This window comes from Medicago truncatula, chromosome 3 (assembly GCF_003473485.1).
Source record: "Medicago truncatula cultivar Jemalong A17 chromosome 3, MtrunA17r5.0-ANR, whole genome shotgun sequence".
NCBI lineage: Eukaryota > Viridiplantae > Streptophyta > Magnoliopsida > Fabales > Fabaceae > Medicago > Medicago truncatula.
In genome coordinates this window covers 54,454,136-54,469,458 of record NC_053044.1, presented here as the reverse complement: position 1 = coordinate 54,469,458, position 15,323 = coordinate 54,454,136, and the positions used below count along the sequence as shown (strand labels likewise).

Below are 15,323 nucleotides of genomic sequence, written 5' to 3'. Positions count from 1 at the left end.
AGCAGCAGCAGCCATTAAAATCTGATATAAATGGGGAGTTAGACAATTTGCTTTTGTCAGGTAGTATATATATGGATGTAGGAGCCCTCGAATACCAATTATGTACAAGCTCATCATTTGTAATGTCTTCTGTACATTCAAAAAATATCTATAAATACTGGAAGATACCATATCATATCATGTCATGTACCTTTGAATCTAAAGGGAATGGAACAAAACGGAACATTTCCCCCTTACCCTTATATTTTTTATGCTTTCATTTCTTTATTAAAAGGCAAAATGGAATAAATAAAGCACACAATCAAGAACAAAATATACAGGGAAAACGAAGTCAAACATGACACAAAACAAAATCACTTGCAGATATTCATTTCTGTAGCAAATAAAAGTGTTAAATGGTTACTACTTTATTTTTTTTAATGACAAATATTAATAATTAGTTGTTAAATTAATATTTAGTCATATATATATTTGAACCCAAGACCTCAAACTATTTAACTTTTAACTAAAAAGGTGAATTACCCGAATCCCATCAAATTGTTACTATTGATATATGATTAAAACTATTTATTTTTTTGACAAAATATAATTATAACTGATTGTATTCTCGCCTTAATATTATGTCTACCTATTTTTTTTTGACAAATATTTCCTTTATTTATTATTGTACATGTATGTGTGTGTATATATATATTGATATTTACATGTAATTTTTTTTTACGGGAACAAGCTTAATGCATTTCATTTATAAGAATCGTTTCAATACATGTAAAAATTTTATAGAAAATATGAAAACTAGCTAAAGATATTGGAGCCTCCCTAGTTAAACTATGAGCGGCTTCATTTACTTGTCTTTTAATGAAGTTTACATTAGAGTTCGCAAGATCCGTACACAACAGGGTGTGCGAGCATTCCTGAATAATAGAGTTGAAGTCTGATACGCCTAACTGTTTACCGTAGATATTATCTATCACCGTCTTTGAATCCACCTCGAAGTCCATATTCCATAGCTGAAGGTCCTTAACCCATTTCATAGCATGTAGAAGTCCTAGTGCCTCACCCATGTCTACATCACTCCGTTCGAGCCAACACAAACGCCCCTTGGTCATCTCGTATACAGATTTCAATCCCTACTAAATTCAAAAGATGTGTCTTAATACAGATCCTTTAAAAATAGTCTAAAAGTCAAAAAGTCACATTTTGGCCAAACTATTTAGTAAAAAAATACTCCTTTCGTTCTAAATTAAATATCATTCTAATAAATAAAAAATTAAATTATATATTACATTACAACATCAAGGAATCATTAATGTTTATTTTTCAATTATGAAATAGTTAAAATAACATATAATTTGAAACGGAATGATTAAGAGTTCATATTCAAAGCATTTTTAAAAAATGGACCCGTAAAGCCTATCGTTTATGATCTATAACTTGGCATGTATTGTTTGTTCCAATTAATCTATGATTTGCCATTGATTGTTCTTATTTTAACAATATTGTATATAATATCCCAACTGAAAAGAAATGTAATTGTAAAATTGATGTTTATTGTCTGAAATGCGAATGTGGATCCATAAATAAAGCAAACCACTTTCCTTTCAAAAAAAAAATTAATAATAATAATAATAAGCACAACAGATTGGGGCATTCTGGCTATCGCATTGTGGGTTGAATATTATGACCTATATATGATCCAAGGGTAGTAGTTAGCTAGTGGGTACCCCATAACATATTATCCAACAGGTAACTGATCATTATACAGTATATGTTCAGTTATTTTTTCACAATATAATAATAATTTTGGCACTCTTTGGCTCTTATGTACGTGCTGCAATTGCAGTTTAACCTGACAAGGTTACATTCTAAACAAAACAAATTAAATAGGGATCATCAAAATGTGTTGACTAATCAATTAATTAAGTAATTTGTCAGGCAAAACTGAAGGGTTTATTTGCTGTAGTAGAGACTCTAGAAAAAAGACTAAACAAAAAGACAGACATTGGTGTTCTGTTCTCCCCATAAATGGGTGGTTATATTTTTCATTTTTGCTTCCAATCCAAGGTCTTGTCAACAACAAAGGTAGTCGTAAAGTTTATAGCTAGGTAGTTACTTTCTTCAATAACATGATGCTCTTATATGGTACTCCTAGTCCTACACAGCTTTTTAATTATTTTCTGGTTACTCACAAAACACATAATATAATCTTATCCCCATATATGTCGTTTGACCAACAATTAATGTCTAAAACCGGATCATGCAAAGGTTTACTAGTGCTTGCATCTGTGTATTTCCGATTTTACTTACTGATACTACTGTTTAAGGAAAGAATATAAATTAAAGCTGCTTGATGATTGCATTCAACTACAATTTCCTCTTTAATTTGCTGCATTCAAAAACTTATTACTCTTAAAATTCTTACCAATAACACTATAATTATCGTCATTTTTGGAGGACGTAGGTTTTCCTAGGGTTCGCATGATCAATTAGTTAATTTATAAGGAAAATCATCTCGCGTTTTCACAAATTGTATGCACCCATCTCCTTTAATTTCACTTATTTTCATAAAAGAAAAATACCCATAAAATTTTCTATTTATGAAAAGGAAAGTAATATATCAAGGAAAAATACCCATCTCCTTTATATATATTGGCACATCTCTTTTCCTTTCTGGCTTTGGCCTACGATTCTACCTTAAAGAAGCAGCATATATGCGAATAAACAACTAAAGCAGAATAGTGTAGTTACACTTGTAACTATTTTTACAACCTTTTTTTTCACCTTCCTATGAGTATTTTTACACGGTCCATGACACGTACTTTATTAAGAGTTTAATTAGTGTATACAATAATTATCTACGAACATCTATACATCTTGTGCATATCTTTGAGTGAGAGAAAAAATAAAGAAAATATTGTAATAGATATGATATGAATTGAGATAAAGAGAGAGAAAATAAGTTGTTGAATGTAAAAAAAATGAAAGGGTATCTAAATTCATATCATATCTATCATAATACGGTACTATGTCGTTTTATGCTTTTAATATGGAAGTTGTGAGTTTATTCGCATATTCATCATTTTTGTTTTTAGCGACTTTAAATTTGTACTATATTGATGTACTCTATCAATTTGAATGAATGAATATCGTTTATTTTTTGTCAAAAAAATAATTGTAAAATTGTCATAAATGCTACTTTGATGATGATGATGATGATGATGATGATGATGATGATAATTTTCATTTTATCAATAAAAAAAGATCCATATTAATTTTATCAAATAATAAAATTTAATAATATTATAATTATTTGCTATCGGTTAACTTATTATTTGTGTTACTAAAATTTTCTCATGTTAAAGAAATTAAAAAGCACTGCATCTTTTTTGGTGTGATAAAAAGTAAAAACCTTTCGTAAAAAATCATATGAAGATGTCATCTATTTATATTTTTGCATTTCATCTTATGAAAGTATTTTTATCTTCACAAGAAAAATATAATTTAAATCTAGACACATACACAATTGATAAAAATAGATTTATTCTTTTACTTGTTACCAATTGTATATATCCCTAAATCCAAATCATTTGTGTTTGTGACCATTCAAGCCTTGCTCAATATTTGAACATTAGACTTGCCAAAAGAATATTGAAGAATTAGAATTTTTTTTATATATGAAAAAAAAAAAAAAAAAAAGAGTTATATTGAAACAATAGACTTGCCAACATGAGATAGAGACTATGCATATGTATGTACGTAACTCGTATGCTATATATACTTATATCTCACTGTTGTTTTATCTCTCAGTCTCTGCGGCCGAAAAGAGTAACAACCTTTAATTTCGGTTCTGCTAAGACCAAGGAAGAAAATCAGCAAAGACCAAGGGCACTTGGGCCCACTGAATTTGAGGATTGTTTAATCTAGAAAATACAGTACCAACCATGAGCTGAAATATTCATGTCCCCTCTACAGATTGAGAAAGGGTTTCCGCAAAATTCATGTCAGGCTCTTTAGATAGCTTGAGAAGAAATATAGGGGCAAGGACGTTATCCTCCAAAGAAAGGAGATGTATATATATCCTCCTAGGTAGGAATATTCCTGAAGACAACCATCATGGACCATGGTTGTCTTGCTCTCGTGATGAAGTGATGAAGTGATGAACTATTTAAGCTCTTGAGCTTAGCTCAGTTAGTATGGATAATGCATAATATATATAAGGTCTGGGATTCAAATCTCAGTCACCACTAAAAAAACGTATTTAGTGTCGTAAAAAATAACATAATTCTAAAGTAATAATATGTGCCACCAAATAACGACACAAGGACTTCAATAGAAAGTTGTGTGAAACTGCGTGGTTTCTCTACATAAACAAATTTTGATGGTCCTTCAAATCATCTATAAGGTATTCCGAATTGAACTCGGATTTTTTACAAAAAAAAAAATTATAAACAAAAGATTTTATTCTTCTAAAAAATAAAGTATAATATTAAAAGGAGTAATGGGGTAGTCAGTCCTTACGACACGAACTCAAACACAAACACAAACACAGTTTGAACTCCGCATTATAGTAAGAGGAATATTTCGAAAGTCAGACACAAGATAAATACTAAATTTTTTAATAAATTTGATAAAATACATCAAGACAGCTACTTAAATAACGCTCAAAATTTACCTTTTTCATGTGTGACAAAAAAAAAAACTTGTTGAATATGCAGAAAGAAAAGACGAACCAGGAGGAACATCAAAACAAATGGGTCCCACCGAATGTTGAAGATCGAAGAAGCGAGTAAACTGTTGCATGCGAAATGGAATGAATGTTCATAAGCGCGCCTTTGTGCTGTGTCTGCGGGATCTTACGTTACTCCTTCTATCAAAACTAATCTATCATTTAATCCTAAATCTTAATAGAAAAGTTTCATTATTATTGTTATTATTTCTGGGTTCAGATCTGACCTACTTATTATTTTCCTTCAGTTTAATTTAAAGCTGATATAAAAAGGAAAAAAGGGCCAAACACAAGCAAGCATAAAAAACCTCACCCACTAATCTTGTCCCTCTTTTTCAACTCATAGATCTATCTCTAGTTTTCCAATCACATAATCATTCTTGCTCTCTTACGTTTGTTTCCCAAAACCTGCAACTAGTTTTTTGTTTTGGTGCTTTAAGTTGTTGATAATTGATGTCATGAAATAATTGAATGCTGGCCAACAAAATTTTGACGTTTTCTATTTAATTCTCAATTAAGCTTTCTTTACTCGATTAAAATATATCCTATATTATTTTCTTTGTTGAGAAATATATTATATATTATGTATTTTATATTTTTTTATTCTATGCATATTCATTCTATTGTGGCAAATACGGGTGAGTTAAAACTTTCATATTATTTGAAAGAAGGAGCTTGAAATGGATGACTTGTAAATGAGATGGGTCATATGTCTTAAGATTTTTAATTAAAATGTGATGTTCAATTCATTTGTATGTTTATTTTTTATTTATTGTAAGTGATCATTTGAACTTTCATCATGACCCAACACTTCTATAGCAAATATTTTATATAAAACTTGCATTTTTTAAGTTATAACAATTATTGTATTTCTACTCATATTTTAGATAAAATAATATAAGTTACTGTATTTTGCACTCTAATTTCTTTCTTTTTTTTTATTCACTTTTTTCTTCCTTTGTTTTATCTATTCTTTTCCATTTGTTAGAGTTCTCTTCTCCATATATACCTTTTTTTTCTATATTCTTTTCCATTTTCACTCGAAATTAACAATTGTTTAATTCTAAAACAAATATATTAATTCTTAGGTTAGATGTGACCTTTTGAAAGCTACAAATTTATTTTTAAAAAAAATTGTCAAAAAGTAAATAATATTTAAAAAAATGACTTTTTCAATACAAAAAAAAAAAAATATTATTCACTAACTTATCCACAAAATACCCAATCTTATCAATAACGGAAGAATATTCTGAGATGTAGGAAGGAAAAATGTAATGTGAGGCCACAAGAGAGGAGCTTGGGGTTGGGCAAGAGAGTAACAAGCGCGAACAAAATTGGACATATTGAATTCACATTTTATAAAATGAAATTATATATTTTGTATTTGAATTGTTATTTTTGTTACCATTTCTTCTTTTGGAAGGAGTCATGCTTTATATATTTTGTATACGTATCTGATAACTAAAAATTTAGACACAAATTAGGTCAAATGCATCTAAAGGTACTTTAAGTTTTTTGTTTTTCTCAAAGTGATCCTTTAAGTTTCAAAAGTCTCAAACAAGTCATTTTAGTCTCGCATTGTAGATAGCATAGTTGGTAGTTGCTTCCTTGAACTCATCTTTGGTACCAAATCTGGCTCCTAACGCCCACTTAAAATCAGTCATGTTTTTAGGCATGACAAATGGTGGATAATGCTTTTTGTTGCTATCATCTGAATCATCACCATCATCCTGTAAAAGGACTTGTTTGAAATGATTCAAAAACTAAAAGGACTTGTTTGAGACTTTTGAAACTTAAAGGACCACTTTAGAAAAAACGAAAAACTTAAAGACCTTTAGATGCATTTGACCCACAAATTATATCAAACTAGAGTCCCTCCTGACGTGACAGTTTGTTGATTCGAAAACATTTCAACATAACAAATGACTTGATAGATCAATTTAGGATGCGAGTATCATCCTTAACAAAGTTCTTAGTAGATTATTTTGAAGTTGTAAGTGTAAAAGTTATGAATAGTAGAAACATATGGATTTTGAGTAAGACATAAAAGAAAAATAAATAAAGAAAAACAAATGCACAAATGTGAGAAAACGGAAAATATATTCAATCGATCTTTCAGTGTTGTCAGTAATGATAGTATTTTGTGAGGACGAATGTGTTTCTAGCCGACTTTGTTGTTTTGAACAGAAATAAACTCATTTGCATAGAGTTTGATCTTACAATTTATAGATAAAAATAAACTAACTCCTATGTTGTAACACCATGTTATTTTTTTATGGTTGTGTGGTTTGAATTTCATTGTGTAATTTTGGATGTTTCATAGATTGATCTTTTATTCGAACAAAAGATTTCAAATCTTAAACCTTTCGATGACATGACCTTTGACTCCCTCGAAATATACAATTCGAATCCTGCTTATAATATATGTAATCGTGGATTAGGATTTGGGGTCTTAATCCGGATGTATGTATTCAGTTAAAGATGCTTATGAATTGATAACTAACTTTGAAGATATAGCAAACTCCCCTTTATATAAAGTCATTTGGACAGGTTATGTTGAAGGTATCTATGTTTGCTTGAAGATTACTACATAAATATTGTCTTCCCAGCAAAGATAATTTATTTAAAAAGGGGTGCAAAATATAACATCGTTTTCATGTCTGAGTAGTTGTAATTTGAATGAAACAACTGAACATTTGTTTGATTGTTTAGTTTCTAGTATAGATGTATGTTTTATCTTGGATAAGAATTAGTTGTGTAATGTCAAATAATTATTTTTGTCATGCGGTTCAATTCATAAGTTTGATTTCTCAATGAAAGAAATTGAAGGAATACTTTCATGCATTTGGTCAATTTAGAAGCACCGTAACTTTGTCATGTTTGGCAACCATGATTGCTTAGCTCGTAACACCTTTGGACATTGTACAACTTTTGGTTTGGTCGTGGATCAAGTTCAGAGTTAAAGATTTTTCTTATGATTTCTATCAATTAAGCACTCAACCTTACAGATGTTTAGAAGTGGTTTTATCTCTAATACGATTTTAAGCTTTTCTTCTTTGGAGACACCGTTGTTTTTGTAATTGTAAAATGTGTAACCTTTTGATCTTAGCATTCCTTATACTTTGATTGTTTTATTTATATCTTTTTAGCCTTTTCAAAAAAAAAGTCTCTATTCACAAATCCGTAGCCATTGTCAAATTAAGCCTTGAAGGAAGGAGAAAAAAAAGAACAAAAGATGAAAATAAAGCAATTATATGATTTTTTTTCTAAAAATTGAAAGAAAAAAAATGAAATTTTAGAATACAATTCCATTGCTCACTAGCCGGGGGTGGGGAAAATTGAATAAAGTTATATATAGACCAGCTCAATGTAAGAATTGTTGGCATCTAAAGGATTCAAACTTTAGATGTGGAAAGAAACACATTCGAAGGAATCATTTTTCAAGAGAGTCTATTAATGTCCCTTCGCAAGCGCAGCGGAATATTACTTGCACACGCAAAAGTACATGCACCAGAATAATGTTAATTTTCCGTGAACCGAAGCAGTTGCTCTCTCGCACGAAATGCATTGATTTTCTTAAGTTTTTTTTTTACTATTGTAGATTCAATCTTGCTCTAAATTAGAGATTCAATCTTGCTCTTTAATTTTATCATCAAATGCACGAAATTAGAGAATCAACATTGAATTCAATCTTATGAAAAATCTTCTAAGGTACGAGTTAAAAGAGGCCAATCGCGAACAAATTAATTGAGCTCAAGTGATTAATAAGCTTCATCAAAGAGATCAATCACGAACAAATCAATTGAGCTCAAATGATTAATAAACTTCATCAAAGAGACCAATCACGTACTACAAGTGAAATTTTTGGTCACAGACAAATAGTATTTTCCTTGTAGGTTTTGTAGAAAAATCAAACAGCTCAGCAGCAAACTGGATCTTTTACATTGGTTTTGGCAGTTGTATGAACTGTGACCATAGTATATTAAGTCTATACGGGGCTATTTTGAGTTTTCCCCATAAACTTTATGACATCATACTGATACTTAAATTCTAAGGGGCTACATGTAGGCTCCCCGTAAATTTTATGACACCAACATAATATATGAAGTACGTAAGTTTACTAGTTACAACAATTGCATAATAGATGCATAATTGTCTTCCCAAGTCGATCGATGTGAGGTTCCAAGTCAAAGATCACCTTCTACACTGAGATGAAAGTCATTTGCTATTCTCACATTGCATGAACGACTCATCTGCTGAAATATTTGAGAAAGACAGGAAAAATAAGGTTTATCAAAGGAATGCTTAATTATAAAGTTCGTAGCCAAAAAATAAAATCAAGGAGATCCTAAAGAGCTACCAGATCACAGAATAATGGAGGATTTCAATGTTTTGAGTGTTCTTTCATTTTAGTTCCCTTCAAATTCCTCTGCTGCTTGTGTCCACAAGGAATAGGGAAAAGATGCTTGTTTTGGGGAATGCTCCCCTCAAATTTCAGATCCTCTCCTCTGATCATATAGACATTCCCTGCTTCCGGAACGGTGAATTCAGCAGGGTTTCTATTCACCGTACATGAGATGCCAGATGTGGTCTTTAACGGCACAGAGGTGTGAGTACCATGAATTTCCAATCTGCGTTGCAGTGAAGTTTCTGTTTCGTTACAAGACAAGCTACACTGCTTAACAAATCTATTCTGCAGGAGTGAGTTGGAGCTCTTCATCTTTTCTTTCTTTCCAAACTTAGTTGAATTTTGAGCATTGGAACCATCATCTTTTGTAAACTTATTACCATGCTGGGCTGATGAAGATGCACCGAAGGTTGGAGAGCCAATGAAACAGCCATGTGGTCTATCCGATAAGTAACTTCTGTTGTAATAATCAGACGGCTGCCTTTTCAGGGTACCATTGGCCTTGGATGCACCAATTTCCAACTTGGTATTGCAATCACCAGCATAGGAGGGTCTTTTGAGCATTTGAGAATTAACACCGACATTGAAGGGTGTACGTGACTGCATGCCTGCATCCATAAGGCTAAGTAAATGCATGGCAGGTATTGTCTCATTAGAATACAAATCCAAAGAGCCCCTCAAATTTTGATGAGCCTCTATTCCATTATGTTTGCATGGAACTGAGTATTCTCCATTCACCCTGCTGAAGACTCCAGGACCTGTATTTCTATTATGCTTTTCTTGGCCTGTAGCATTGATATTTGTATAGTTAAGATCAATATCCCTTCTCATGTTCTGCTTATGTGATGCACCAGATTGGAGTGAAGTTCTGTCTATGTTGCTACTACTAGGCTGAGAAACAACCTTTTGCAATCCATTATACCCTATGGAAGCGTGATTTGGGGCCAAGGATGCCCAAATGTGAGAAGCTTCATCATCCTGCTGTAATATATTCTTGTGTAAGCTACATCCTCCCAGGGATTGCAAAGTAGCATTAGAGGGGGCGCGCTCTTCGAGACTCCCATTAAACTTGATATTTCGCGCACTACCAAGCTGGTTAGAAATCATAGGTGAAAACTGGAATCCATTTGACAACTTTTGGGACTGGGGAATTTCAAATCCAAAGGAGGGTTGAGGTGGATACGGATTGTTCACTCCCAAATTACTTCCATTGAATGGAGAAAAGTAATGATTTGGCTTTCTTTTGTTAGGCTTCACATTCTCTCCTCTTGTGACCGTGTTAATTTTCTTAGGTCTTCCCCTTGATTTCTCCTTCTGCCCTTCTTTTAACAAGCTCATCTTCCCTTTGCCATAAACAGCAGTACCAGCTGTCATTTGTGTGTTCCTACTGGTAGAAGATTTTTCAAACATTGAGCCTCTATTTTCTACGTCAGGGAGACACCTCTCGTACTGATTCTTTGCCATGAGTTCCACAATTTCCATGGGTATACCATCTAATGTTCCCTGCTCAGACACCTCAGCTGCTTGTTCATTGTATCTTTTTTTAATACCCAGTTGTTCCACATCTTCAACAGTTTTTCCTGTGTTTCTAGCACCAGTATTTTCCTGCAAAAAGGAAATCATGATCACTCTAGAAACTTATTTAAAGAAGTAAAAAATGTTCAAATAGAAATGCAATATTGATTAACAATACTAAACTCTGCTCAATGCTCACACAAACGAGGGGAAAATTACATGATACCATTAACTGGTCATAGGAATTAATTCATCTTTATCTGATAGGCATACTTATTCAACAAATCATGAAAAGTATTCTCTGAAGATTTTTGTGGCAACTTACTTTACAGTGAACTCCTTTTCCATAAACATTATTTGTTGTGTGCCTGCAAGGAATGCTTGGTGCTCCAAAAACATTGGTTTCACTGTCGTTTCTATTAAACTGAGGAACTCTTGAGGTGCTCTCTTGAAAAGGTAATGAGAAGGGAAGGCGGTTTTCTATTTGATGGATACATTTTTTGCTGTAACCATGTTCTGACATATAACTGTTCAAAGAAAGATGCAAACTCTCCTCCTTTCCTTTTCCACTCATCACCCCTTGGTCTGAAGGAACTGGAACATCTGCAGCAACACTAGATCTGATTTTTACCCCTGAATATGCAAAAGAATCTCTGTCAAACATGTCATTTCTGTGGTAGGATAAAGAATTAAGTTCTCCATCGGTTTGCAGCATTTTCCCCTTTTCTTTGGATAGATTGAACTCATTTTCTATTCTTAGGTTGTGGAAAGAAAAATCATCCACCCCTTTCCCTGTGAACACAGAAGGAGATAATCTAGAAGAAACAGTTTTAGATGCATATGCCTTATCTGTAGTATACACGGTGTCCTCATTTTCTCTTCTCTGTCCTTGTTGTGGCTCAGGAATCAAGTAATAATTGTCTCCAACTTGATTCTTTTTGTTCTTCTTCTTCTTACCCATGATTTGGTTTCTTTCAGGTCCAGGTTTACTGCAGTTGCCTTTCTCAGTAAATTGTAAACATGTTCCTGCTAGTACATTTTTGGAATTGGATCTATTATTGAAAACCGTACTAGTTGTTTTTGCATTCCCCTCTAAGTTTTGAGCTTCAACTCCAGCTCTATGAAAAGGCATACTTTCCATACTCCGTACTTCATCCGGGAGAATTTTCCTTTTCCTACTCTGACCCTTGTTTGTTAAAGTCAGATCTCCTTGAACATCCACCTTTCCTGGGAAATTTGAGCGTGCCTGTGAAGCTGCAGAAGTATTGGAAGTGCCACGGAATTGGGATTCTTGTACTGCAATTTTTTCAGTCTTTGATTCGCCATTTTCACGCAACAAGTCAGTCATCAAACGCACCTTTCGAGGTTTCCTACGAGACAAACCAGTGGACTTTTCTGAATGATGATCCTGAAAATCATCGTCAACCATGTTGTCTGTACTTACTGCAGGCACACTATTATTACAAGCAAAGGATTCAATAGGTGGTCCAGTTGTGTGATCATATTTATTATATGCCTCCGTGGCTGTTGTTACTAAATCTTTCCGGCATTGGTTATCTGCAGGTGTTCCCCCATTACAAATCTCAGCAGAATTCTTACCTGTGCATTTAAGTCTAAGATTTTTAGCAAGCTGAACATAAGACACTCCATTACTTTCACCACCTGTCCCAATAAAAAAGAACCTTTTACTTGAATTGTACATTTTGAAATTAAGAATATTTCGCTATAATATACACAAACTTGTCACTTCAATAATACAAAAAAATAAATAAGAGTGCTGCTGTTTGACATTAAAATGTCTTATTCAGATGAAACTACCTCTTTTAGTTGTGCTCACTTCTTGTGCAAAGTCTGGATAAATTTTAGGCGATGGAGCACTTGTTACTTGGTGATTGAGATTATCCTCCAATCCAATCTCAAGGTCTGGAGGAAGCAATTCAACAAAATTAACACCTAATTAAAATTTAAAACAACAAAAAAGATACTCATATATAATTTATAACTGATTGAAAGTTACCAATTCTGCTGCCGAGTCCAACTCCGGCTTTCTTTTCTTTCTCAATAGTAATTGGTAAGAAACAATCGACACTATTCAGGTTAGCATTAAGATCAATGTCTCTTCTCACAATAATGTCAGATATTGGATCTTTCTGAATACAAGGTTTGAGAGCTGCATTACTGCAGTTGGTATCAGATCTGCATCCAGTACTAACACGATTAAAGTCTGTTTGGATATCTTTAGGAATGTCTTTGGCCGCATTTTCTTGTTCATAGTTTGGAGAACGGCAACATCTGTGTTTTGGCACATCTAGCGGTAGAAATGACGGTTGCTTGTCAGACTCATCTATTGGAAATGGCCAACAAAGTTTCCAATCTTTTTTCCGAATTTCTGAGACATATTCACTGCACTAACAATAATTAAGATGGTGTTAAAGAATCTGAAGGGGTATCAAAAGACAGTTTGATTACACATAAGAAAATATAATTTAGAGTTTTTTTTTTTTTAATTCTGAAGAGAAAGTTTGATATCAGCCCCTCCCAAATTAATTACAAAACCGAACACTTCTCAAAATAATTCTACAATATTCAAAACTTTCTATATTTAGGCAACACCAATCATATGCCTCTCGATAAAGTCCTTATTCCCATGCATTAAAAATTGAAAGGGTTCCAACTTCCAACTTCAAATATTATTGTAAACATACACATTAATTGCAGTATGTGTCCTATAGTCAATAAAAATAACAGAAACTCCTCTAATTAAGACGGTGTAATCAACTGCAGATATATTACAAGATATTAGTTTAGGAATAGTCTCTAAAGGTGTGGCACAATGGTATGAGTTGGGACACCAAAAGAGTTACATCTAGGAGGTTCGGTGTTCGATCCCTTCTACTAATATTACCTCCCACCCGAATAAACTAACCACTAACATTTAGCTGTTAAAAATACTCATCTGGTCACGTTTATAAGCAACTTTTACTTTTTCAGATTCATTAAATAATTGATGTATCTAAACTTTATTATAGTTAGGGTAGATCAATTATTCAATGAATCTGAAAAAGGAATATTTGCTCACAAATGTGACCAGAGGGGGTGTGCACTAAGGAAGGCGTAAACTATATAACTTAATATGCTCCCCTCCTCCTCATCCAAACTGAAGTATAGTAGGTTTTTAAGAATATGTATGAGGCGTCAACGCTTACCGTATTGAAAAATGTTCACATTTGCCTGCATCCCACTGGTCAATAGTGGTATTAAGATCAATAGAGATCGAGTCAATCTCAACATACGACGATCCCATGAACTCAGTCAATATATTAGAATCACCTTGCAAATAATTATCCACTGCTGTGCAAGCGCATCACAGTACAAGTAACTGCAGCTAGAAGCACCAATAAATAATATCTCCTATTCACAAATATATTAAACTTAGATTAAATTTCAAAATGGAAATATTGGGTCAAAATGTCCAACACTTAAGTCAATTTATTATTATTAATCAAACAAATAGTTGCAAACATTTACAAAGTAAGGAAAGCACTGCTATCATATGACAACATGTTAATCACGCTTTGAAGAAAACAATTAGGGTTCATGCAAATCTAGTAACAAATAAAAAGGAAAGACAAGGTAGACAAAGTCAAAGCACAATATAAAGCAATATAGAAGCAATAAAAACTCAAAACACGGTGATTAATTACATAAAATCATAACATCCAAAATTATGAAAGATGCTAAACCCTAGGTCTAATTCAATAAAACCAACTAAAAATACTCTCAAACTTTATAATAGATGATTTTAAACGCAACTGCAATAACCAGTAACCATGTCATCCATACAATTAGTTCAATGATAGAGACAGTTAACAAAACCCAGCAAAACATTAGGGTTTTTTTTATAAAATAAAATAAAAAATGGAGGAGAAAATTGTCATCTTACAGCAAAAATATCATCGAATTATATGATTTAATGCGTGGCAAGAAACTCACCTTACAAGATGATGATGAATCGATGCACAAATATCAACACAATTAAATTATCTTAGGGCTCGCCGTTTAAAATTAATTTATCTCTCACATCAATAGATAAACATGAATTAACTCGGTGCGAATTAACCAGCTAAGAAAACTCGAGAAGAAAAGAAAAATGATTAAAAAAAGAGCGTGAAACGGTAGCAATAAAGCAAGTAAAAAAAAAAAAAAAGGAAAATGCAAAGTAAAAGCTGAAGTGGACACACCATAAACAGTACAGTGAGAGCTTAATAATATTTATCAAAAAAATCTCGAGATTTATCTGAGAACAAATTTCCGATCAACACGGAAACGTTCATCGAATTATGTATAAGAAGAGAAAACGCTTGATCTAAAAGGAGAAGGTGCACGCGAACTCACCTGTGGATCACCGCACACGATCTCTCCCAGAAGCTTAACCGATTCTCAACGGCTTTGGACAGAAACAACGCCTTTTGATAGAGCTTTCGACGGAGAAGATAAAAAGCTTAGCTTGGAGATTTGATTCGCTACTGCGTCGGTATAAATTAAGCGCGAAACATGCACAAACCCTAGAGAGAGAGAGAGAAAGGGGTTTCGATTGTTTCGGAGTTAGAGAGAGAGTGAGTGAAGATATTAGATATAGATGAGAGAGAATTTTTATCTTCTTGTCCTTGGAAG

General features: G+C 32.8%; 1 protein-coding gene across 2 annotated transcripts; it reads right to left on the bottom strand.

Moving 5' to 3' along the window:
* Positions 1–8,513: 8,513 nt before the first annotated feature.
* LOC25490113 (protein EMBRYONIC FLOWER 1) lies at positions 8,514–15,323 on the bottom strand. Of its 2 annotated transcripts, none has more exons than XM_024779305.2 (7): positions 15,045–15,323; positions 13,856–14,060; positions 12,667–13,052; positions 12,468–12,572; positions 10,975–12,311; positions 9,087–10,739; positions 8,514–8,979 (listed from the first exon to the last, which is right to left on the bottom strand). In XM_024779305.2, the coding sequence occupies exons 2-6, from the start codon at positions 13,951–13,953 to the stop codon at positions 9,111–9,113; spliced, it is 3,555 nt and encodes a 1,184-aa protein (XP_024635073.1). In that variant the 5' UTR covers positions 13,954–14,060; positions 15,045–15,323; the 3' UTR covers positions 8,514–8,979; positions 9,087–9,110. The 2 variants fall into 2 exon arrangements, with proteins under 2 accessions (XP_024635073.1, XP_013462004.1); XM_013606550.3 differs by having other exon boundaries at positions 8,529–8,982.

What these genes read in the sequence shown, in the direction of transcription:
- LOC25490113 (XM_024779305.2), bottom strand. Translation starts at nt 13,953, where the DNA reads ATGGGATCGTCGTATGTTGAGATTGACTCGATCTCTATTGATCTTAAT. An exon ending in TGGACTCGGCAGCAGAATTG is followed by an intron (nt 12,573 to 12,666) that starts GTAACTTTCAAT and finishes TGCTTCCTCCAG; the next exon opens with ACCTTGAGATTGGATTGGAG. An exon ending in AGTGAGCACAACTAAAAGAG is followed by an intron (nt 12,312 to 12,467) that starts GTAGTTTCATCT and finishes TTATTGGGACAG; the next exon opens with GTGGTGAAAGTAATGGAGTG.